This window comes from Pavona decussata, unplaced genomic scaffold, assembly GCF_977016875.1.
Source record: "Pavona decussata unplaced genomic scaffold, jaPavDecu1.1 SCAFFOLD_207, whole genome shotgun sequence".
NCBI classification, from domain to species: Eukaryota; Metazoa; Cnidaria; class Anthozoa; order Scleractinia; family Agariciidae; genus Pavona; species Pavona decussata.
In genome coordinates this window covers 2721841-2748221 of record NW_028145612.1, presented here as the reverse complement: position 1 = coordinate 2748221, position 26381 = coordinate 2721841, and the positions used below count along the sequence as shown (strand labels likewise).

Sequence of the window (26381 nt, the reverse complement as noted above, 5' to 3'; positions counted from 1 at the left end):
CAAAACACTGCACTATTGCAATCATGTGCATTGATCAGAAGCGTGTAATGTCAGTGGAACACGTTCACTCAGCCACCAACGGGCCATGAAAATCTGGCTTTGTAATGTCGTGTGAACGAAAAGGACAGAGCAGCAGCAGCAGCAGTTATTTAGGTTCGATTTTACCAGCCGCTGCTCGGGAAAAGCCGGACCCGAGGGAGCGGCGGAAATCGAGCCTACAGCTATTCGGTAACGTAAAGCAGGGCCTCATGGCCCGGTTGCATAAATCAACAAATAAGCGGGAGTTTTCTGGAATCATTCGCTACGTTGTGCAGGATTTTCATTTTCATATGGGCCACTTTGCGAAGGCCCGTTAGTGAGTAGGGAAGCAGTTGTCAGAAAACTTGTCCTTATCTTACGACGCTTGATGCAACCGAGTCTAGAGGCTAGATTATTGGAATATTGTCTCTGAACAATAGTCTGTTGTTGTACTGACACAAGGCTTTCTGATAAGAAACAATACTTAGGAAACATCTTAACTTAGGAGGGCTTCGTGAATCTAGCCTCTGAGGGCTCAAAGAGAGAGGCATCGAGGCCATACGGATCCATGGCTTTACTCCAGAACTCCGACAACGACCGTTGCAAGTGACCTCAACCAGATTTTTGCCCCGATCAAGAGAGATCATATGTGATGGGGGTTACCAATCACAAAATCGCACTGAAGCAAGTGAACTGCTGTAATTTTTAAGATCAGAAATTCGTTCTTGAATAAAGGTTAGTTTTGAAAATAATGCTGGTAAAATTCTTTCGAAATATATTACTCAAATTTAGAAAATATTGAAATTTGCTTGGAGCCTTTTTACTCGGATTAGTCAATATGATGTTCGCTCACGAAATATTTCGGGTACTGTATAAAACAAATAGATTCCATTTTGCTGTGGGTCTGTACTCTGATAACACACAGAGGACGTCAAAACGTGGTAGGAACAGCAGTGACGTTACTCGCTACCTACTTCTTTGTTCTCACCACGTTTTGACGACATCTGTGCGTTATCAGTGTACAGACGAACGGAAAAATGAAATCTATTTGTTAAATAATGAACTCGATTCAACCAATCATAGGAAGCGCATTTCTTCGACTATTTTATAACAGCTAATAATATCCAATGTTAGAGTAATAGTTCCAGCAAAACCCGAAGTCAACGGGGTGTTTAAGAGCATTTTCACATGAGACGTGCAAGTAAAACAACCACAACAGCAAGATTTTAGTTGTTTGCTATTTATTTACGAGAAGGCCCTACACATTACACGCGCTAAAATTATCCACTACAAACTTTACTGAATATTGTTTTAAATGAAACAGCGAACTAAAATGGGTTTAAGGAAGCAGCATTAACCAGATCTGAAAAAATCTTGTTTTATTTTGTTTTTATTGATGCATCTTAAAGGCAAGTATCATGGGAATTTGGTGTTAGATCAAAAACTCAGAAACTTTTTTTATGAACAGTAACGTCAAGCATTGCTAAAATTTGTTGTAGATTGTCACCCCAGTGTACTAAGACTATCGATGAGTTTCTCTGGCCACAGATGGACTGGGTTAGAAAGGACTGCAACTTAAAAAAAGTTAGGTTAACTGTTTTCAAGTTATCGCGTTTTTGTTTCCAAAAATTTACTAGAGCAGCTCATGAGTTGACTCCTTTTTGTTGACGTACTAGAAATATTTTGGGACTAGGTGAGGGTGTTGTCGCACCATTTTCACCACAAAAGGTCAAAAATCCCCGTGATATTTCCCCTTTAAGTTGGTTTCCCTCGGATCGCTCCGAAAGGAATAAGGTCGGCTCGGAATTATCGTACTTTGAACGAGAATCACAACTGGAGATCTGGCATTTTCTTAATCCTTTGACAGTAAAGGTAACCCTTGCATATACCTTCCATAGAAAATGGTAGCCCTTTCACACACCTACAGTAGAACACTGCACTCCTTTTCTATAGCATTGGACATCGCCAGTTTACATCAAGCCTTACCAAAACAAATGTTTACCAAACAATGGCATTATTTACTCTTTACCTGCTGTTTTGTATACAAACAACTCGTGAAATCCATACCCTTTTATATACCTCTAGCCTTAGAAAGATGCTCCCTTCGGGCGGAGTCTCCCCTCCCTCCGGGAAATAAACTGATTTCTATGGTTAATAGTAAAAACCACAGAATGTTCGTAACGTAAACACTGAGGTAATGTTGCTGAGACAACTAAATCTTTGCTTTCAAATTTATTTTGAAAGGAACGACTTCAGACGTGGTGCTACGCCGCTAGCAACACAAAGCCTGTACGTTACATACCTTTTGAAGGTAGATACTTTCAACAACGTCGCAAAGCGTAGCGGGCAATTATCCCAAAGTAGCACTGAACTTTAGGACAGCCAAACACAGGAACGGAAATAAAAAACGGCGAATAAAACTGAGAGTATGTTCCTTGGTTACTTAATCGGACAGAATCAACTCTAAGTGATTATGCTATAATGCTATAATGTTTGATTAACAATCTGCGTGAAAATGGCCATCTCTATCCGTTTCAACTAAAGCAGGGATTGTTGCTCAACTGTGTCTGTCTTACTTGAGGAACGCCATGGTTATGGCTGCCAGCAGGATTGTAACAGCCGATGCTGTAAGGGAAAGACCTCCAGCTTTAACCACCACCTTGCCAACTGGTTCAGTGATCTCTACCAGCCAATCATTCACGTCGTTCTTCCCCTGATCTTTCAACATCTTGCCAATCTTTTCGCGGCATTCCTTGTGGTATTTGTTCAGCCAGTCAATCTGTGATCAAAATAAGTAGGGCAATTTGGAAACAAATCGCCAAGCGGTAATATTATTATGCTCGTTTGTTTCTCTTATTTCTAATTCTCTAATGATAAAATAGGCCTACATCATGATAGCTTCTCGTGGAAACTACCTTACATGTTCCCTAGCTTATCTTATTAAACCAATCGAAGGGATTAGTTACCGGAAGTGTGGGTTGCAATCTCGCCTCTCAAAGGAGACAGGAGTTAACCCACCGCCACTTCCCACCAAGTTATACATGTCTACGAAGTTATACATGTTTTTAAGAAGCCACTTGTTTAGAACAGTTTGGGCAAAACCAAATATATCAACTCATCCAGTCATCTAAGTTGGTCATATCACATGAGTGGAGAGTTTGTGTAACGAATGTTGACAATTGCGGTTTGAAATACTGAAGGAAATTTCCCATTTAGTGGGATTTGTTTCAGTCATAATGATCACTCAACAGGTAAGAAAACGGACAAAGAATTTTTAACTTTGAGGTAGGATGATCAACGTAAAATTAAACAGCAGTGTATTTCTATCTCCTTTTATTTTAGTTTATTGGTTTGTTTGTTTGCATCGCCCTCGTGGTAGGATCCAATAGATAAGGAGATTAGAATTGCGACAGGACCTCTCATACTGGTTTTTGGGCATTGCAGATCACGGTTCACTGAAATTGAAGTTATCACAATTTTTGACAGGCTGTATTTTCAGAAATCGGAAGCTTGGTCTAGATAGGGTCAAATAGAGCGTTTGGTAGCCTGGCTACTTAATGGAAAGGAGCTGCGAAGTGTTGTACATACCTCTTCATTAGTCATGATTTCTAGGTTGATCAGACTTTTCCAGTAAGGCACCTGTCAATCAATCAATCAATCAATCAATCAATCAATCAATCAATCATGACATTAACGATTATAGAGCATCTTTATTGTGCATGCTTCAGCTTTGTAGTCTCTAGATTCTGTAGGAACATTGCCTTCTAGGCCAACAAGACGCAGAACAACAGGCCAAAAGCAATGTACAAAGATATCTCGTTCCGAGCAAAACGTATTTGGCTGAGGTAATACGTTTCCAACGGTTTTCGAATGCAAGGAGCTGGTGACAAAAGGACTTATACCAAATTTAAAGTTTTATCGAAAGTGCAGACAAAATTTCAGGAGAAAAGTATGCGTAAGTTTCTTGAATGAACTGTTACAGGCTACATACCAAAAATGAAGGCAACCCAAAGAAAATAAAGGGGAAAAAAAAAACTTAAATTCGACATTTAGATTTCTTTATATATGTTGTTTGGATGGTAGCTCGTTTTTAGCACGTGACCTACGAAAACTCATTAGAGAAAGTCAGGCCCATTATTTTCCCGGAATTTCGTTGTATTTAATTTTTGACAAAAACAAAAACTCAACCTAAAACTCAATCTCCCTAATGCCCCTAGTCCTTCAACTGTTGTACTTACAAAGGACACTGATTCAAATGTCACGTATTGGACGTCATTAAAGGTTTTCTAATGAATAAAATGAAATCAAAAGTTAGTCTCTGGCAGGCTTCATCAACTGATAATATATTAAGACAGACCAAAAAAAAAAAAATTATTCTGACCTCAGTTTCCGCAGGGACTGCCAAAATTATAGTTTCCAGTCTGATGCCAAAGTTGCCATCTTCGTAATAACCCGGTTCTGAAATTGACCAAGATTAAAGACATTAGAGTATATTCACATTATGTTTTGTGGTTTGGGGTGGGAGAGTGGGGGGGAGGAGGGGGGGGGGGGGGGTGGGTTGGTGTCTACGATATATTCTTGCATTTAGGTGGAATGGTTTTCAATAAAGCTCGGTATCTTATAATTCTAATGTGACTCCTAAACGCTCTGTTCCCAAAGTACTGATTAGAAATTTCGTGTCGAAATTAAGAAACAAATGGGATCTTAACAACTTTGCTTGGTCTAGAAAGCCTTTTTCAAAAACACGAACATGAACATTGAGACACTCTCTCGAAAGTATGTGACTCGTGTCAATATTATATTTCGTTCAGTAAACTTACCAGCATCAAGGGTCAGAATGGCAGGAGTGTCTACTTCTACGTGATCTCTTTTGTTTTTCTTGTTGTGTACTACACTATCAGCTGTATTTCTTTTCTTTAGCCATACCAAGTTTGTTTGTTTGTTTGTTTTTTGTTATAGAGATATCAATAGAGAACTGAATGGTTCACGCTGCGAACCTACTTTATGGCGTTATTTCTTTCATCTTTGAACGAGTCGAAACGTTCGAATCCAAGCTGTACATAGCACTGACAATCGACTGCAAACTGTCTTACAGTCGCTGTCTTTAATTGCTTCAAGATGGTGGGGCTCATAGCACAGACGTTTTCGGTTTGGTTAACCTCATAAACTCATCTCCAACTGTTTGACTGTTTTTGTTGTTGTTGTTGTTGTTTGGTTTTTTTTTTACAGTCTAAAGTCCCGAAATTACTTGAATGCAGAAAATAACACTTTTGACTTTGGAACCAGTGAATCAATAACTGTTGTCCCGGGTAGGAATCAAATGCAGATCTCCCTGGTAAATAGTCGAGTTTATTACTCAATGCACTATCGAAGTAACCAGCTGGCAAGTGCACTGCAATCATACGTCGTCCATTCTATGGAAAGTTTGACCTTTCGACATATACGCGTGTTTGCAGGTGTTTGATGCCTTCAAAGACCTTGGAAATGTGATGAGCTTACCATCAGATTGAAACATCCCAGGCACAATTGGCCTTTCCCATGGCTTTGGACATCCATGATTTATCCTCTGTGGTCCTTAAAAAAATACATTCAAAGTTCCTACCAGTTACACTTAACAAGAACATTGACGTTTAGTAGCACTGCTACGCTATATTCTTATCCTTGCGTCACCAGTGAAAACCAAGCTTAAGCGGGTACTTTACTTACAAAATTGCGCGTGGTTTGCGTAAGCCACCCTCCTTAGCAATCCTGCCGGACAATACTTAAGCAGCAATTTTACACTCCATATTGGTGTTGCTTCGGAGGAGCAATCACTAGTTTGATCAGACTTATTTTACCTAAAGTTTGAATGCATGGTCTTGTGCTGAGAAAAATCTTATACAGAAACACATCATTTTGCCAGTGATGGGGGATGGTTCCACACTTTGATCTGAACTAATTTCCTTAGTCCAGCCATCGCGGAAATAGCTGAACCAAGGAAAGGGCTTCCCCAACGACAACAACTTCAACAACTTTACTTCATGTGTTCAATAACCTGAGCTAAAAGTCTCGTTAAATAACCAGAACGTAATCCCAGGTATGCAGACCGCTTAACCAGCTCACCTTCGTGTACGCTCAGAAACATGCCAATGCCGTGGCCCGTCCCATGCCTGTAGTCCAGTCCGTTTCTCCACAGTTCTTTGCGTGCAATGGGATCTAAGAAACGACCTATGACGAACGGAGAATAGATCAGTAAAACAAGTTGAACAACGTCTTGGTTTCAGTACCAGTCGAAGGGGATTTTTTTTTTCTATTTTCTGTTAAGATTTTTTGTTGACTAAAACTTTTCTGAGTATATGCTTTTTTATAAAGATGGTACAGAGACATCGAAATAAAATTAATGAACAAAGATGTAAGAGCTTTTTCAAAATAACACAAAGACGTCACGAGATTTTTCAAAAAGTCAATACGCAATCAGACGAATGCGCAAGGACATCTCCACCAGAACACCCCTCTTTGAAACTTGAAAGTTATTGATTTTAGTATTAAAGTATACATTGCCAACGTTCACGGTAATTGCCTTTATAACTGATTCACAATACCTTGAGTAGTGTTTGGAAACACAGTCATTGCTAAGTCAATCTGACCCTTTAAAACACGCGTATAGGCATCCTGAAACAAACAGACAAAAACAAAAACGGAGAAGAACTTTATTGGACGAAGGCAAAATCACATCATCGCAGTCATCAGTGCTATTAACCGATTTCCTCATTTACGTGAATAAGAAGTTTATTTGATTTGCTGGTAAATCAAGCTCGCATTCCGATTGGCTCTGATTGCGCCGTCTGTATATGTTATAGTTGGCCAGAGCAGCTCCTTTGGGGCTGGTTAGACAACAACCAATAATTATCAACCCCCCACCCACCCCCAGAAGCAGTAAGGGCATAAAAAGGTGGTCTAAAGCATGCTTCATATCGTCATAAAGCACGACTGACACTTGAGTCGACCACGGATGTTCTTAATACCCTAGGTATCGTATGACCATATAATTAACAATTATTCCCCAAGCGCGCGTGAATAGCCAACGACGCGGGTAGCACCGAGTTCGCTACAGTCGTCTGATATCCAAGGAACATGCGTGGAATAATTGTTTTAGTATAATTACTCAGGTGATTATCAGAGAAAAACAAGTACTGTCCGAAAAATGTCGATTTTGTTTGTTTGTTTCAAATCGTCACGCGTCAATGAGCAGAGACGCGTAGTCTGCCGATCACATGCTCAATCGAAATCACATGCGCAATCGATAAACTGCACACGGCCTCAAGCAGAAGGTAAGTATTCTTTAATTGCCGCTTCATTGAGACGAAGCACGGGGGACTTCTGTGAATGAATGTTGGGTTTCTCCGACCCGTTTACCAAAATAGATGGAGATAAACCAGGCTGTTTGGTGTAAAATTCGAGCCGGGATCACAAGTGTTAGCGATAGCATTTTATTGCACAATTTCTTGTTGACATGATGGCTTCGCCGGTTAACGGACGTTCATACATTGCCCTCGGAGACAAGCTGCTTCAGGTAGGAATTAAGTCATTTGTTGGCCTCACTAAACAAGTACACGGTTGTTGCAGACGAAAATATTTTGTTGTGAGATAGTGACTTTAGATGGTGGTCGAGAGTCGCTCGAACTGACAACAAACTAGTTTTCAGATTATAAAAACTGTTTTCTTTTCTCGTCACTGAAACGTAAAACTTACAGAGACATTTATTCATCTTGTTTACTTCCATGCTTTCAAATTGTCATTAACTCGTTTTGTTTGTGAAATCATTCTGTTAATAAAGAAAATCGTGCTCGAATTTAACTTAATTTGTTGTCTTCATTTTAAGTCATCGAGATCGACAACATGCAATTTACAAGGGTTCTTTTTTATTACAATTAGCAAAATTTTCATCTCTTGCCTTCGAAAAGTATCACCTTGGACTTAGCTGCATCTTTAGTGCCTTTCGGAATTGCATTTTCTTTCATCCTATCTACTTCTTTTTCAGAAATGTCAACAAATAGCTAAACGGCCATTTTGAAAGTTAGTGCTCCCGCTATAATCACCTCGCGCGAGGTGATTATAGCAGGATATGACGCAATCCTCGACCAATCACATCAACAGAATCTCTATAATCACCTGAGTAATTATACTAAGTATTATTAGAACTTGCTGATTTTACATCTCGAGAACGACCAAAAAGACCATTTACAATAAGCGCTTTTTCTCGGGCATGACAATTAAAACTGTGTAATGGTATCATCCAAACCACTCATATTCCTGTACATCCAAATTTTGCTACCGAGGATTTCTGCAGAGAATTTCTCCCAGCAAACGTTCAAGATTGGCCCGGCAGATCGAGTATGGAGGAAAGTCTTGAGAAAAACTAGTTTTATTTTTGGTTATTTCTATAATAATAATAATAATAATAATAATAATAATAATAATAATAATAATAATAATAATAATAATAATAATAATAATAATAATAATAAATATAAAAAAGTGGATAAAAGGGTTAGTTTCTAAAGAAACTGTGGTGTTGTGTCGGTGGGGAGTGGAAACAAATGTATGGTTTTATCAACAGAGTTTCAAGGCTAATGCTCGAAACGTCAGCACTCGAATCTATTTCCATTTAGTTATCAACTCTGTTGATAAAACCATACATTTGTAAAAAAAGAACCTATTTGCGGGAGTGGTTTCTAACGTATTTTGATATTATGGGAAATAATTGTAAGAGTTACCTTCTGTTCTTTTGTGGGCATCCCAAAATGCACTGTGCGAGTTGTATCTGTCGTCCCGTCTCTGTGAAGGTGAAAAAAGAGGGAAGAAGAAGAAGAAGAAGAAGAAGAAGAAGAAGAAGAAGAAGAAGAAGAAGAAGAAGAAGAAGAAGAAGAAGAAGAAGAAGAAGAAGAAGAAAAAGAAGAAGAAGAAGAAGAAGAAGAAGAAGAAGAAGAAGAAGAAGAAGAAGAAGAAGAAGAAGAAGAAGAAGAAGAAATGGTAACATCTATTAAATTCGAAGGGTTTTTTTTTACATAATTCTCTTATCTCTGTGTACGTAGCACGAGGTTCACCATAATTCTAGTAAAAGCTGTTACCTGCATAAGAGAACTGTGGCAGCCTATCCCAACAAAGGTTTTATCAGAAGTCACTAATATTTAAGATTACCAAGTGACTAAAGGGGTTTATGAGTAAAATTGACCGCCACTGAGTCTACATTCAGAGCTAAGTACCTATTTGCAGGTTAGAAAAAATGTTCCATCACATTTATTCCAAAACTGGGTTAGTTTCTAAAGGAAATTGTGGTGGTGCGTCTATGGGGAGTGGAATGTTTGGTTTTGTCAACAGAGTTACATGTACGATAATAACATGGCCACCATAAAGAGATTCGCGAAGTGTTGACGTTTTAAGCGTTAGCCCTTCGTCAGAGCGAATTTGGTCCCTCTGACGAAGGGCTAACACTTCAAACGTCAACACTGGAATCTCTTTAGTATGGTGGCCAAATTACTCTATCAATTCATGAAACCAAAAATTCGCCTACCATATTTATAGGGACTGGTAGAGTGGCGTAGCCATTTCTTAGTATTGATATATCGATACTTGATTCATACATAATACACTAGCGAAGGAAGTACGAAATAATACGTTCAACTGATATAATCGTAAACAGCGTTTAAATCTCAAAATTCCAATTAGAATATAAGGGAACCTTTGAATTGGTAAAGGAAGACAAATCTAAGCGGACTTATAATCTCTCACAGCAACCCTACCCCACCCAACCCAAGTTCGCCCCAAGAAGCAATTTTGTGTACTCTGGATGAACTATCTGCTCTGTGCATCCGGTCATCTGGAGCAGAATGTCAGGAAAGAGTGACAGCCCAGTCATTCCGAAGACGCAGTACTGCACTAGTAGATTGGTGTAGGGGGAATTAATTTGTAAGATACCAAGCCAGATCAGTATACAGTTGCTAAAACGCATTAGGAACTAAGAATTTAGGAGACACATGATTGATTTCTGTATTCAAATGTCAGCGATTCAAGATTTTAGTCTGCAGCGTAAAAGCTGCAAACTTACGGAAACCGCACTAGCTCTTTTTCATAACGTTGTTAGTAGTCTCCTTTGACTTCAATAATCTTGTTTTGAGAGGATCAATTAGATAAGAGTACGCCAAGAATTTTTTGTATCACAACTAGAAACTTCTACGGCGGAACAAATCTTTTATTCGGGAGAAAATTGTTGTGGAAAAAAAACTTTCGCGGGCAATATGTTTTTGCGATTTGTCCAAACAATGGTAAAAGCCTGAACCCACAGACGCTACACATGTAAGCTCCTAAAAGAACACAAATACTGATCACTGCAAGTATTCGCATTCCGGAATAGTCCTAAAAAATAACAACATAGGAACTCCTTACTTGAACTGGGAGCCACTGTCGACAAGAAAAGTGCTTTTGTCGGTGATCTGCAAATTGGTGTGTTCTTCTGGCCTGTATGTAGACAACCAATTGAAAGACAGAAAACAGATTGCAACTTATGACTTGCTGCAAGTCGCCTTCTTTTGCGGTGTAGCGAAGCGAGCGACGAAGTTACGATGACGGACTCCCACGAAAAACGGAGTCTTAAAGTCTACTTGCAAGCAAACGTTGCAAACATTTATTTTTTCACCTGTAATGGATAATCGCTCCATTGGGACCAAACCCTGCAATGGTGTTGAAACTATGCCCCATGTAACCTTCTTGATTGCTGAAAAACAAGAAGACACAAAGTAGTGAAAATTCAATTCATCGAAAGATTTCCTGTACTATGGAAATGAGTTAACGTACCTTTTAAACTCCTCTAGTTTCTTCACTGACAATAATTCTGTGAGGTCTTTACTCCCTTTTGGAACCTTTAAAGTGGAAACGAAGAAAAACGGAGAGAACGAAAAGAAAGGAAGAATGAAAAAAATAAAATAAAATAATGAATGAAGAAATGAATGAATGAAAGAAAGGAAGAAGGAAAAAAAAGCCAATGCCAAGAAAGAAAGAAAGAAAGAAAGAAAGAAAGAAAGAAAGAAAGAAAGAAAGAAAGAAAGAAAGAAAGAAAGAAAGAAAGAAAGAAAGAAGTAAACATGAAAAAAAAAAAAAAAAAAAGAGCAAAAGTTTCATTCGGGACTCTATTCTCTGAACATAGTCGGAAAACTCCAAGGAACTGATTCAAACTTAATAATTCGGTCCCATTTCACGCGAAAGTTGACCTTGCGTAAGTTATTTATAACTGGTTTGCAGGTGTCGTGTGGTCTTACTGTATAAAATACGGCGGCAAAAAATCTTGCAAATTGAAAGAAAAGGGAGGACGTAATTTAGCAGCTTCCTTCCTTACCAAAGCTAAGCTTGCCTTCAGGCTCAACGGGCCATTCTCACGCTAAATCGAACTAAAGGGACACATTACAAATTTGTAATGCCGCTAAAGGCATTTTTGCTATATTAGAAATTCAAGGCTGCCTGTAAACATTAGCGAGATTTCTTTGGCAAGTCTGCATTTGCCAAAATGCATGTGACCAATCCCCTTCTTTTCAGTAAAAGTAATCTTCACCAGACTGGACTGGGTAGGTTATTATTTTCCTTTCACGCTAATAGAATTTCAGGCGACCTTTCAGTATCGCTAGGCAGGTCCACTAAGTCTGCTTAGTGTAATACTTGGACTAAGTTCGATTAATGAGGACCATTTCAGATTTATAGATTCATTAGATTAGAACTTTTTAACCAGAAGAGAAGATGCTATTTTCCTTTCTGTTATTTAAACTTGGACTTTGCTGAAACAATCTCACAATGGTAACTACAGCTTGGATTAAAACAGCCCATAGCATGCATATTCTTTTTATCAGATTTGTACATTTCCATAGCGTTTACTGGTTGCAAGTTCGATTCGACTACAGATTCAAACTCCCTTTTGAAAGTGCGCCAGTGTTCCACGTCAGGTCAGGGGAGAGTTCAAACCTCAGTGTATAAGAGGCAACAAGCTATTCATAACTATTGATGTCGAACACATACCTCATTCTTGAGCCAGAAGAAAAACTCCACCATAGCCGTGCTGTCTTTAAGCTGAAGATGCAGAAAAGTAGCCATTAATCCTCGATACACGGCGTAAAAATGGACGCGGTATTGAAGTTTGCGATACTACGCCATTTTTCTATAACAAACGGGAGTTTTTATGCGTAATAATATGCTAGGGACAATTTGGTAAATGTAAAGCGCACTCAAGCCTAAGTGGCCTACATGGAGGGAGCTTAACCCGGTTTCTGTAGCATGAAGTAACTAGGAGTATTGTACCTCCCCCCTTGGATGGGTACCCTTTCATATAGTTGGGTGCAGAACGACAATGTGGAGCAAAGTTTCTCGTCCAAGGAAACAACCCAGTAATTGAGATTAGCCTCAAACCACCAACCATCTCATCGGTCCGATCGAAGGTCGACCAAGGTCCAAGGCGCTAACCACAACATCACCGCATCTCCAAAAACACTAAGGACATGATGAAAGTCACATATTGCACGCAATGTGCTCGAAATAGCTTGCTATTTAGACCGTGCTTGCATAATCTACGAAACTGAAGTATTATGCTCCAAATTATGGTCGACTTGTTGCTATTATGTTCGTTATCCCCATCCCCTCCCCCTCCCCCACAAACAAACAAACACAATTTTGATAGCAAATTAAAGGGCTGCTTGAGGATGCGCTGGGAACAAGGCTATAGTAATAAATATTGACAAAAACCGCGTTGAACATTAATACGTTGCAAAAGTAGCACTATCATGCCGACATTATGCTCAATGCTCCACCTATCTTAATGCTCGAAATTATGCCGGCATAATGTGTCAACTTCTAGTTTCTATCAAGACGTACTGGCACTGGACATACTGATTACAAGTTTTAATTCGAATTTCCTCGGCCTCAAACGGGGGCCCTTTGAATAAGCAGAAGCCCAACCTGTTTTCTATCCTGAGCCAGCTAAGAGAAGAAATATTACAGCTTCCCCGTGAATGACGTGTTAGGTGCTAGAGATTGCGACGCAAAGTATAGTAGGTGCCCACTCGTCTGTAGAGTACGCCTTTCTGCGTAAGAAGACATCGAGCAAACGAAAACGTCTCCTCAGGATCATTTTTCATGAACATATTAATTAAATAAATAATTAACTGAGTGACTGATTGTTAATTACTCAATCAATTATAGTTTATACTTACATGAGCTCTTTTCATTCCTTCGATCTCTACGGAATTTTTAATAGATTTAGGCAGTGCAATTGGGGAGTCCTTTGACAACAGCTTGCCCTAATATCAGAAAAATCAACGATAAGCTTAATATCATAAAAACGTTTTTAGTTTTAAGAAAGTTTACAGCACTAACCATATTTTGGGAATGAAATGTATATACAGATACAGTGACTTAAGTAGTAAAAGTGACCCCACCAGGTTGCTGGAATATAGGGTGATATTGCTCGAAAGTTAGAGATAGTCTAAGAAATCAACGTCTGGCTGAGAAGCAAGGCTTCGAGGGAAACTAAGACCGATATTTTTGAGCAAGCTAGAAGGGGTTCATTTATTTTATAACCCAGAAACATGCGCTCTTCATGGCAGAAAAGACAAAACAGAAAGTGATGGTCACGGTAGGGTGCAGGTACATAAATGCAAAAAGCACTAAAAAAACTGTCACTTCTATCTTTGAATTTTTTTCTTTTGGGACCGAAAAAAAAGAGGATGGTGATATTTTTATTGCTGCCATCCAATTTTATACCTCGTGACGTGTTTTGTCCAATGAAAACACGAGAAAACTAACTCCAGGGTAATGGTTTGTAATAGAACCTGCACGTATAGAACTGTTAGCCAATGTGTTGTACATTATACTGTTTATTCGACATGTGCTGGCAGAAATGGCTATAATAAACTAATATAATCACTTGCCAAGATTCTTATTTAACACAGATTTCGTTTCGAGTTAATTGCACCGATTTTATTTATTTACTTATTTTTATTTTATTTCACTTACACTTTGAGACTGTCAGCAACTGTGAAGTGAGACTGACGATGCCGTCACTTGATGGCATGAGAATAACCTCATGATGTTAAAACAGCGCGCAATAGCGCGCATTTTAGTTGTCGTAACTGCCCAAGTAGATTAGTCAGGAATTTGAAAGAAAGGCCTTAGAATTACTTCAAAATGGGGCAGGAGGCGCCATTTTGAAGATTTTGTGGAGCTATAACTTCAAATAGCCCGAGAATAGCGCAATTCATGTATTTCGACTGTACAAACCAATATTTTTGGCCGACAAGTTGTGACAAAATGGAAAACCCCCTTGGTCCCTCCCTCAGCTTCTATCAAAACCTCAAGAGAACGTCAGAGGTTTACTCAAACATATTTTCAAATGCAATAAAGAAACACGGCAATGAAAATCAAAAGCAATGTGTCTCACGCCAGTTCACACAAACAATCTTTCTTATGCTTTTGCTTGTGTTTATACCTCACAAGTGTTAAAACCAGGCGGCATTGAACAACAGCAAACGTAGATTAACTAACAGGAATTGTACATGCTTTAAGAACACTAGGAGGCGCAATTGAACTTTTGATCATACCATTTAGTTTTTCCTAAAGACGCCCCAAATCACGATTCCGTCATTTTCAAAATCTTATGCCCCCGTCATCTCGCGCGTAGTGATTATAGCTAAGCCGGTTACATACGACTTCTGAGTGTAAGGGCATATGTACAATCACCTGAATAGTTGTACTAATAACAACTAACTATCGCTGTTGAACTGTTAAATGCGTTAGAACTTTAATTGGTACGTACCTGGGGAACTGCTTCTTTCATAGCGTAACTAGCATACGGGCTCAACTGTTGACATAAACAGTCAATAACAACAGAGAGATTTAGAAAATGGCCTACGATGTTTTCATGAAAAAAAAAATGAGTATCGTTGAGAATAGTCAGAAATAATTTTGGCCTTTGATGCTAACGCAAAACTTCTTAACTTTACTCTCTTCACTGAAAAACTGAAATAGCGAGCGGCAAACGTAAGCCTGATAAACCTGGTCACGTGCTCATTTGTACCGTTTGCGTATCTCTCTAATGTCTATTAGTATCCAGACCTTCTAGGTACAGAACTCATTTTCCATGTTTCTGTAGACTTTTATCATTCTTCAGGAATGCCCTTATCCGATTCCTGCTTTAAAGAATATTTTGTGATAGACAGTGAATCGTGAAAAGGCATTCGACTCCCGCATTGTAGACTTTTTTGTAAGCTGAGGTAAAACTTTTCATTTTAGAACAATAGTATTTCGTATTTATTTTTAAACGGATAATCTATTTATTCTTCATTATTATGCGTTATAGCTGACACGGGCTCCACCTAAGTCAACTATCAGACGCAATCTACGTATACAGCTCATAAACTCATTGCTAAACAACAACGGGCTTGAGGAGAATAACAAAACATAACATAACATAAAGGATAATATGCATGTTTAATTATATCCCTGTTATTACGCTCGGTGTGATTGGTAGATTTTGCGGGCCCTATTTTCACTGTACGGCCCACTAAACTTCAACAACTTTCCTTTCCCGCGCGCCCGATTAACCTCAGAGATATAATAAATATCTTACTAACCTCGTTTTCTCGGTCCGTACTGTAAGTTACGGATCCTCGTTTTTTCTCGTTGATTTATGGCCCAAGCGGGAAGCTTGGTCCGTAACTGAAAGTACGGACCTCGAACTCGGTTGGTAAGAGGTATATATGCAATTTGCGGATTGAGCAGAAAAGCAACATTTACCCAAAGCAATGCATCACTTTTGGCATTTCCTTCAGCCATAATGCCGCTAATAAATGTAGAGATGTTGTACGGGAGAACTGTGGCTGTACTCAAATGCTGCGTTGCTGCATCATTTAACTTTTTATCATCGACGTACACCCTGACCAAAAAAGAAACGAAACGATGCAAAATATAAGTGTAGTTTTAGGGGTGAGGGAAAGAGACAAGTGGGGCAGCTCCAGTACAACCCTTCTTCTCTCCCACTTTTTTCGCTCCTACACCCCCTCCCCCACCCCCCCCTCCTCCTCCCTAAATTCACCTCCCTAAATACGCTTTAGTCAATTACATGCCCCTCCACCCTCAGTCATTCCGTTGGTTTTTCTTGTTACCGAATGCTCTATTTGTATCAAAATCGACGACCAATGATACCTTTGTAACTACAGAAATTCTTAGACGAAAAGATATCACCTTACAAGTCCAAAAATTCAATTCTATCCAGGCGTCTCGCGGCAATTCAGTAGGGGTTTACACTGAAGGTAATTACTGAGAAAAACTTTTACAACATGAAGAGCATGGTGTCAACAGCTGCCCTACTATAAAAGTGTTCCTGAGTCCTTCCAAAACGTGGCTTCATAGTTCTCCTAAAAAGCTTGTTCACTTTAAAAAAAATTAATTTCAGGTATTTCTGCGAACCGTCTCCTGACGAGCAATGGCAATACGTCTCATATGGAACCTCCTTTAAAGGGGCAATGCCATCTATTTATACTGTTATTTAAAATGGCCAAATAGCATATTAATTTATATCGATGGAAACGTTAATAAAATGGTTCAGTTTTGTTGACGAACAATAGAATACCCCCCTGTTTGCTGCATATTCATGGTTTATGTACAAATGGATAAATAGATCGAGTGATGGACAAAGAACGCATAAAACGCGGCCAATTCGTCTGATTCGGATCTTCCTTCACATCTAAATTCCATGTCTTGGCGATATGTCGCTATTTCAGCTAAGACTGTATTTAAATTCAGTTGTTTTGGTAGACTATAGTCACTAAACAAGGTACTATAGCAAGCCGGTAGCGGGCATTGCCATATATTACCAAACTAAATGATGTGCCCAGTCTCAGTTGTTTCGGTCCTGTTAGCTTTATAAACATAACATGACAGACACCTGGTCCCTGGGAACCCACACAACGATATATAGCAAGCAATGAAAAATGTGAGGCTTGTGGGATGTGGCCGAGTGGGGCAAGTTTAGAGAATAGTGTACCAAAACACACCAGTTCCGCACCTTCATTGTGTGTCATCAACTAGCCAAAGTTATATCATATAAGTAGGTCGAGGCCCCAGAAATGTTCAAAACATTAATGAGGGAGTGAAATGGCATACTTACTTGACCGCAGTTTCAGTAACAATGACGAATGCAAAAAAGAACGGGTTTGAAGGCACATCAGCTCCTCTTAAGTTCAAAAGCCCTAAAGTCGTGAAAATAAACAATTATTTTTTTTTCGTGAAAACAAACACAGGTTTATTGCTTTATGTGAAGCATAATCGTACCTTAATTGTTATATTTTTTTAAACATTCAGTGAACAAGGGCAAGCTACCACCAGCCTCAAACCCAACGTTCTTCTTGTTGTGCGTGCAAATTCACGGTAACGTTAACTGCAATGGCGGTATGTTCCGGGATTCCAAGGTGACAAATTCTACCCCCTCTACCTATAAAAGGCTCATTTTTCCTATTTTATGCCAATAACTTTATCGGGTATAATACTATAATCCTCTCTGGCGGTTTGCAGGCCTGCTTTCTTCCAACCAGTATTTAAAAATGCCCTTGTTGTTTCAGAGCAGACGTTTAAACAACTTTATTAAAGTTAAATAGAGGGCCGTTTTAAAATTTATAGTTTAGTATCTACCATTCTCAAAGCATGAGCAGTTAGGGTAATACTACAGCCTCCATCTGCCCCGGTTTACTTCCCCCAATCCTACCCCCTCCCCCTCAACCCCACTCCCCTCAACTTGTCTCGTATCCCAGCATTTTTAAAACTCATCTCGTGCTGTTTAAAGAGACGCACATATGTGATTTTCATCCAGATTATTTGTATCCAGATTCATGCAAAAACACTTTCGGATGGGCACGATAGGCAGAAACCTTCAATTTGGGATTCACTTACAAGCTACTTCGTCAAGCTTGTACACAATGACGGCGGTGGCTTTGTTAGAAGACATTTCAACTCGGAGATCTCTTATTTTGTCTCCCCAGCTTTTTCCTAGACAGAAATATAAAAATAAAATAAACAGTTTAATAATAGTAAATATATCTAAAAGCGTTAGAAAATCGGGGTCAAGTTTGATAACTAAAAGAGCTTTTTTGCAAAGAAGCGATTTTTTAAGGACTTTTAAAGAGGATGAGGATGAGCATTAATTACTGATGAATCAGCAGTTTGTATAACGCAGCAAAGACGAGAAGGAACAGTGGAATGCCATTCTGCCCGCGTTATGTACCTTGGTATGTCTCTAAGCTGTACTCTGACAACAACGGAATGAAATAACCAATTCTGGTTTGTTCTTTTATGTACCACAACCTTGTATTTTCACATTTCCTAAACATAAAATATCAAGGAATACCCCTCTCCTCTGGCCGCAGAACCTCCTTCATAAAAAAAGAAGCGAATGGGAAATGGGAAGACAAACGGAAATTGAGTAAAAGGGGGCGCGAGGGACGCCCTTGCTCATCGTTATTCATTTCACTCTCTCCAGTCCTTATTTGTCTCCACTCGAGCTCGAAATAGGCCTCTGCGGAGGAGAGAGGAGGAATATTGTGCAAGAAGAATCCCTGATAACAAGAGAAACTTGAAATGTAGGTAAGATAGTAGATAAAACATGAACTTTGTAAACTTTGCTTTTAAAAAATACAAGCGTATACAGCTACAGACGCACGGCCGAGCAGAAAACTATTTGTTGTGTTTTCACCAACCTGTGAATTCAAGTTCCAGCGGGAATATTGTAGCGTTGCTTAGCGCTGGTCTATCTGTCCATACTTCGTCAACCAAGTTTTTAGATACCGCCTTCAACGTTATACCTTTAACTTGGAGTGCCTGGGGAAATAGTCACAAACCTTTAACAGTCTGATTGATACACAGGGAAAAGAGTAGTTACAGTCGAACCTTTCAGTGCAACCACCTCTCGTACGCGACCAACCAAATTTTCCCTGTCAAATTACTATTTTCATTTTAATACTATATCTGGAAACTATCTAAGTGAGCGGGACCATTTTTTGGTCTGGTGGTTGGAAATATTCCATTGTTTTAAACCTCCCATAAGCGACCACTTGGCGCATGACACGATTTCACGACATCCTCCAACTGAATTAACGATGCCTCACAAACTAATTTGGGTCAAACTATTTGTTTAAGTTTGACTTTACACTTGAAATTGGCTTTTGAGGGTTCTGTGGACAAATCTGGTGGAGCAAAGACTTCAAACAATGACTTCGATACACAGGAAAATGTCTCACAAACAACACAAGATTTACCCATAAGTTCGGTATTCCCAATGACAGATTAATATTTCTAGTGGAACAGACAACAGTGTTAAATTACTAAGTATAATGGCTTAAAAAGGGAAGCCTGTTTTAAATGTCTATATCACAACTATTCGACATTTCGTGTTATCGATCGTATTGAGTACTATACAAAATATCGACAGATATCTCGACTGTCACGATCTTTTAATTAAAACTGGCACACATCAACTTTAGAACAGGTGAACCATAGGCTAAAGGAGGACAGCAACTTTGGATAGAGTGGTACGCTAAGGAATACAGGGGGAGAAAGGAACAGAAGAGGAACATTAGATAAATAGGAACTTTGGGTAAAGAGAAGCAGGCTAGGGAAACAGTGGGTACAGAAGACTGGCAAAGAGCACGCACAGAAACAAGGGAAAAGGCTAGCTATGAAATCTGACTCGTAAGACGTATTAGGAACATCATTAGGAACATCATAAGCCATAAACTGCTTCAGGTTCGGCAATTATACTGGGAATTGTTTGGCTCAGCCGTTAAAGATGAAAATGATTGAATTGCCTTTACTAAATGCCACTGAACCTGTCCCAGGCTATTGACTCAAAATTAGACGCCTTTGTTTTTACCTTTCGTGACTGTAGCCACCCAGGTTTGGCATTTTGGTGGTCCGCTTACCGGAGGTTCAACTGTACGCATGTGTTCATTTTCGTATATATCATACCTCATTTTGTTTTCTTAACAAGGAATATGAACGACAACTTGAAAGTCAAAAAGCTGAGAACTGTTTGTAAAAAGGAGTGATTTTGCGAGGGGTGAATATTGCTTACCTTTTTCATACTCTCGTACTTGTCTGCAATGGTTACAAAAATAAAGTTTGTTAAAACTTGGAGCGCAGTCAAAAATAAAGCAACGTGTACACATTCGGAAAGTCAGCGTGTTTAGGATCGATCCACCAGTCTAGATAGATCCGCAAAACAGGGTTTGCTATTGTGTAAGGGTAAACTCGCCTTGTTTAACAAAAAATATTCGAATTTGTAAATTAATAAATTTATAGTAATTCTTGTGTCACAGCCTTGGGCTCATTTTCTTGTACAAATATCACAGAGGATAAAGCCTTTTGTGTCGTTGAGAATCAAGGTTTGTACGTTTTAACTTTCATATCTCGGGCGGTGGTCAGTGGATTAGTTCACTAACGGCTTCTTTACACGTACCGATTTGGACCAATTGGGCAAAGAAAATGAGAAAGTGGAAAAAAATCGGCCATATTTATAAACCTTTGTGACAATGCCACAGATTTTTTGAATCAGACCGACTTAAACCCGGTGTTACACCAACAGAAAAGAAATCGGCCGAGAAATTGTCACGTGTAAATTGGCCCATGTGATGGAACCTAATTATCGCGCAGATAAACCCGCGGCGGTTTATTAGCCTTAAACAACATGTAATCAAGCTTTGATTTGTTATAAAATAAAAAAAGAAAGCACACGTCTGTAATCTATTATTATTTCTCGATTTGCCTCGGTAAAGTTTGATCTGGCTACAACTGAGCCTGACTTACCGATCGACATAAGCTGCGTATCCACTCCAACGTTTTGTCCTGAGGAGAGTTCCTAGTGATGAATTAGACGATAAGATTAGTAAAGTACCGATACCCTAGCAGCACTAAGGGCCTTCAGAAATAACTGGATGTAAAACTGTAACCGAATGAGCAGCTTTGTCTTTTCTTAATTATAAAAAGAAGGTCGAGCCGGTGGAAATATAGATGCCGACTATCAATTTACAATTACAAGAAAATACAGGTTTTTGTTAACATGACTGGTTTATTGCCCAAAGCGTATTAACATGATAATGTATCACTGCCTGACATATCATGAAAAGCTGGCTTTTTTAAACGAAATAAGAAAATTCAACTCAGCCTGGTTCCTTGGGTCTTTCACTTAGTAGTATCCGTAATTGACGCTCTCGGTAGTGCATTTGACCACTCGACACGCGCTCAAAGGATTAACTCCTAGCAGCAGTCCGAGTTTTTAAGTTGAGCATCTTTCACATTTTTCAGTTACCGCTGACTTTGACCTAACAAGCTTTATAGTAACTGGCAAATGCTATGTCGCCGTAGCATCATCCACTAGATAAATAGTTTCTTTGCTAACTATCTACTCTCGCAACTGACTGCTAGACAAGAATAACGCTAATATGCCGAGAAACAAACAATTCTTATATTAATCACATGAAAAAGAAATCATTTATGCAGCGCACGGCGTTACGAAAGACCTAGGGAGATTTGAGCTTATTGATGCCTCTCAAGTTCATTTTGTTTTGGCTGTTCCTAACACAGAGCAGATGACTCAGATACTCTGGTGCGCAATTATTTACGCGTTTAAATACATACTAAAGACGTACGAGCTATTTACTTTACCTGTCCCAGCCATTCCGTTTGTGTTGGAGTGCCAGGCTCGCCTAAAAAAGAAATAGAGATAGTTTATTCTCTGTGTCTTTAGCAACCCCTTTTACCGTTAAGGTTGGCTTATCCTGTACCATACGACATTGTCGCAATCTTTTCTATCAAGACAAACACTGCGCGATGGGGGGTGGGGGCAGAGGGGGGGGGGGGGGATCAAAACAACACTGCCGCATGTCTCTAACCAAGCGATCTGATAAAAAATAAGTAACTATACTTATGGGCACATTTTTCGAACTTGATAGGTAGAAAAGGCATATTACCATCCTTCATCAACTTCCAGTTATTATCCATCTGCATTGAGGCCTGTAGAAAGTACCGACCATCTGTCCACATGCCAGCTTTGTTCAAGGTTACAACAGCGTCACCTACACGTGAAGAAAATAAATAAATAAATAAATAAATAAATAAATAAATAAAAATATTCATAAATAAATCAAAAAATTCATACATAAACTCAAGTAAACTGGACAGCTTCACCCTTGCTACGCACCCACGATCATGTGGCGGTTATATCAAGCAAGAATACGAAAAGTAAAAGCAACCACGGAGAGAAAAAAAAATCCCATCCCCTCAGCTGTCCCTGTGCTTGCAATTATCATACTGTATGTTGTTAGTGAAAACTGGCCCTTTAACAGTTTAAAGCTTCAAATCACTTGGTTGCCTCATACTAGAGTTCACGCAGTCTAGAGGACCCATCTTTTTACGACTTGCTGGTGAGACTTGCTGTCAAGACGTCAACTAACAAGCATAACCCCTGTAACTCGTCATGAGAATTGTACCAGGGCCAGGGTCAGTAATACAACAGAGGCAAATCGCACCGCATATTTAAGGGCAATTCTGTTTCCGCGAAAGTTTGCTCGCCCTTTAACCGGACGCATGAATTCATCGAGAACGGTACTGTTTTCAAGTGGTTTTGTGTTTACTGTACTTGGCGGCCAAACTGCCCTCATTGATTAGCAGCGTTGCCTAAAAAATAAATCATAATTATGAAGTTCAATAAACAGAGTACTTGCCATTAGATCCTGTAAATCCGGATATGTACTCACGGCGTTGGAAATGAGGAGCCACATATTCACTCTAAGTCAGATGGGAGAAAACAAAATTCACTGTGTTGTTAGTAACGAGTTGCTTTACGAAGAAAAAAAAATAACAAAGGAAACATCCTTGGACGTACTATTAATAGTCATATTAAAATGGTCTCGGAGTTTTGGAGTCGGTGAAGGGCGGATCCGCCCTGTCAAGAGAGGGTTAAGAAACTTTGAGGTAGTTGTTCGCCCAAAATCAGTCAGCTTTTCGTTTCAATTTCCTCCAAAATCTGGGGCGATTTAACCTTTAGTAGGTCAGATACCCTTAGCGGCATCCCCACCCCTGTTCCGACCCAAACGGAAAAAGCGTAAAAGATATCAAACCGTGATACAAAGTTGCCGCAGAAAAAACTTTTTCGTAAAGTGCAGAATCACTAAGAGTGATAAGATTCTTAACTATGTATAGTAATATATTATACCATGTGTTGATCTACGGATGGAATGATGTAAGCCTTGATTCCTTCTGAAATCATCAATTGTCTCAGGTTCTTCAGACGCTCAGTTGTATTCACTTTAGGTAAGGATGGACTCTGAAATCAAACAAAGAGTAAATGTCACACAACTCAGTGGCAAGCTTCTTCTTTCTCTTTAATTAGTTTCTCTTTTGACGTTGGATCTCAACGTTAAACGGGCGAAAAGGTCCATTTTACTCTCTAAAGGCCAAAAGCAATTCTAAGCCGAACAATATGGGCCGTTTTAGATTTGTAACTGAAGACACCGAAAGAAAAAGACTATAATGGAATAAAAGACAGAGACACGAGGTCACTATTTTTTTTTTTTTTGTTGCTAATTATGGCTTCTCAAACTCATTAATAATTCATAAAGAGAATCGATGATGTGACCGTGGTTTTGGATATGTGTTCCTAATTATCATAAAATGTTGCCAACTTTAGCCTTGAATAGACCTTTCTCACTCAGCGGCCATGTTAAGTCTCAGGACAATAAAAAGCTTTGCTTTTGCACGGCTAGCTTCGCCCACACGCGAATTCAGTGCGAAAAAGCTTTTTATTCTCCTGAGACTCAACATGGCCGCCGAGTGAGAAAGGTCTATTTCTCCAAGAAGCCAGCGGAGTGTTTTTGACGAACTTCGAGGTTTTTTATATTGTGATGAAACACTGTGACAAGTGCTTGATATAACCTCTCAAAAAAAACTGATTTTGAAGGATGCAAAAACGAGGAGTTTATCATCAGATATCCAAACACGTCACGGTGCATGATTTCCTTTGTCTTTGGCTTTTGAATTATTAATGAGTTTGAGAAATATTACTTCTGCCTCTTCCTCAGCTATCGCGCGTCACGCGGGCCTCGCGCGAGGCGACGTTCACACTTGCTGTCTAAATTAGGCGCAACACGAAGTTTTCAAAGTTTACATATCGCCCTAGAAATGAGATCATACATTTTACAGACATCGTAAAAGCTGCGAAATTTTGGGCCTGCGGCGTGTGTGTTATTCCATTTATATGAAAATCTTTAAGATAACAATGGAAAAAACAATAGCTCTCTCATGTACTGTCTTCTGTTGTTTGTTTTGTTGTGCCTCTTATTGACCTTTTACTTTGCTACGTTATCGTTCTTGTTTCATCTGGAAATAGCTGTCAGAAAAGAATCGATGATTTCAAGTTTCTGGGAAAGAACAAAGACGCCGCTAAAGTTTTGTTGACACTGTGGACAAAGTGCGCACGAACAAGTTAGTTGTACGCGTCACATTGCCAAGCAAAAGTTTGCACAAAACTACAAAAGAAAGAAATTGCATGTTAATAAGAACTTGTCCCAGTTTAATGAAACGTTGCCGATATGAGAAACAACTTTCACAGAGGGATAGAAGTGTCGAGATAGATTTGTCTGATCGCGTGCAAAGCAAAGATCTGAAAACTCGTGCGCACGTGCCATTTTTATTGGTCAATCAGATGGATGAACGTGACCCATTTTACCAGACGTTTTCTCCGAAGACAAAATATATGTGTACGAGATTAAATTTTATTCTAATTCGCGTTTTATAGACCGTGCCGTACTGAAGTCCGCAGTCCGTAGTCCATCCATTTATGGGTTTCAAAATTAGGCCATCCCAATAAAATGGTTCGTTTAAAGATGTACGACCGGATAAACTGAAGGCACTAGTGATTTGAATTTTAATCCATAACTCTCTCGTTTCATGTCTAAATACTGGAGAAGGCAAAGCACGCTGAGACGCCTACTACAGGATTACCAGTCCTGTTTTTTCATCTCCGAGCTGGTTCAAAAGCATAGCTTAATACGCATTTACTCGTCTCTGTACAGGGAAGAACCAAAAGCACATCGCAGGCTTATGGACTCCTCGCAAGTGATAGACAAAGCTACAGTCCTACTGAGAGACGGATAGACGGTCTGTTGTCTAAATTGGAGGGCGGCGATCGCGAAAGGTCTTTCGAAACAATCCGCTGCTGGCAAAATATTCATCCAGTTTTACTGTTCTCATTGACTACACTTTGCCGCGAAGCCGCGTCGCTTTCTTCGCACTGCAAAATTTGTATAATGTGGGCAGCTAAATAAAGTCTCGGGCATGCAGACAAGAACTGATGCTAATCTCGCTCTTACTGTCTCAATTTACCATCCCCACACCCTTCTAATTGAATAGACTCACCGCTTCTCTTCGGGTCCTAGCAGCAGCTTCCAGTACTTTGCCGTGCACATGCAAAGTGCAGGACATAATCACTGCGCACAAAGAAAGAGGAAAAGGCAAAGAAAACAACGACAATTAGCTACAATTGCTGATGCGTTAAAAAGAGCTAGAAATCACGCGAAAATACAGACATCATGAGCCGTATGTACACTCCAACAACATTTTCGAGTATCATTCATAACAGGAACAAAACAAAATATGAGGTCTAACTGTTTTAAGGAACTCCCTTAAATGTTTAGCTACTCACCGAAAAACAAGACGCTAAGGTTCATGGCTGCGAAATGGCTGCACAAGCTGAAGCTTTTCCGTTTGCAAACCAAACAGGGCAGAGCTGTTGTCATATGCTAATGTAATCTGAGAAAGTTAGTAATTCTTGACAGCGAGGTTTGTTACCAAGAGTAACAGAGGATGCAAACATTTACTCGAGTAAGCTTGTTAACAATTAACTACTATTAGGTTAAATAAATATAACTAATGTAGTTTTGGCCCTGAGTCCAGAATATTTAAGGAAACTATTTAAAATGTTATCTCCTGTTTCCTTTCGTGTGGTTCCCCATTTTCTTACTGTACTAGAGCTAACACTGGGGAATTCATGGTTCACTTTATGGCATTTTAATTAACATACCGACTCTTTTTTATATGTACAGCTGTATTAGGAATAATCAATGATTACGAAGTGCATTCGTCTAATGTCGCCCCTACAAAACAAACAAAAAATGGGCATAAACATTTTTCTGTTTGTAACAGAGTACCGCCCTTCTGTTCCAAAACTAAAAAAAAAGTTCTGTTGAGTAAAAGGCATTTGATAGAAAATCAGTCTCTGCTAAGCGAGCCTTTTGCCGAGAAAA

The 26381-nt window shown here is 39.3% G+C and overlaps 1 protein-coding gene across 1 annotated transcript; it reads right to left on the bottom strand.

The window, feature by feature from the left end:
- Positions 1-1242: 1242 nt before the first annotated feature.
- On the bottom strand, positions 1243-25938 carry LOC146460903 (xaa-Pro aminopeptidase 1-like). The gene is made up of 26 exons (XM_085087815.1): positions 25781-25938; positions 25495-25565; positions 23294-23404; positions 22803-22866; positions 22050-22154; positions 21745-21785; positions 20887-20938; positions 20156-20178; positions 18783-18903; positions 17980-18075; positions 17201-17282; positions 15829-15967; positions 14849-14893; positions 13248-13334; positions 12061-12111; positions 10852-10916; positions 10694-10771; positions 10444-10515; positions 8775-8835; positions 6600-6669; positions 6121-6225; positions 5518-5592; positions 4400-4476; positions 4257-4304; positions 3607-3657; positions 1243-2797 (listed from the first exon to the last, which is right to left on the bottom strand). The coding sequence occupies exons 1-26, from the start codon at positions 25872-25874 to the stop codon at positions 2591-2593; spliced, it is 2091 nt and encodes a 696-aa protein (XP_084943941.1). The 5' UTR covers positions 25875-25938; the 3' UTR covers positions 1243-2590.
- Between the last annotated feature and the right edge of the window lie 443 nt (positions 25939-26381).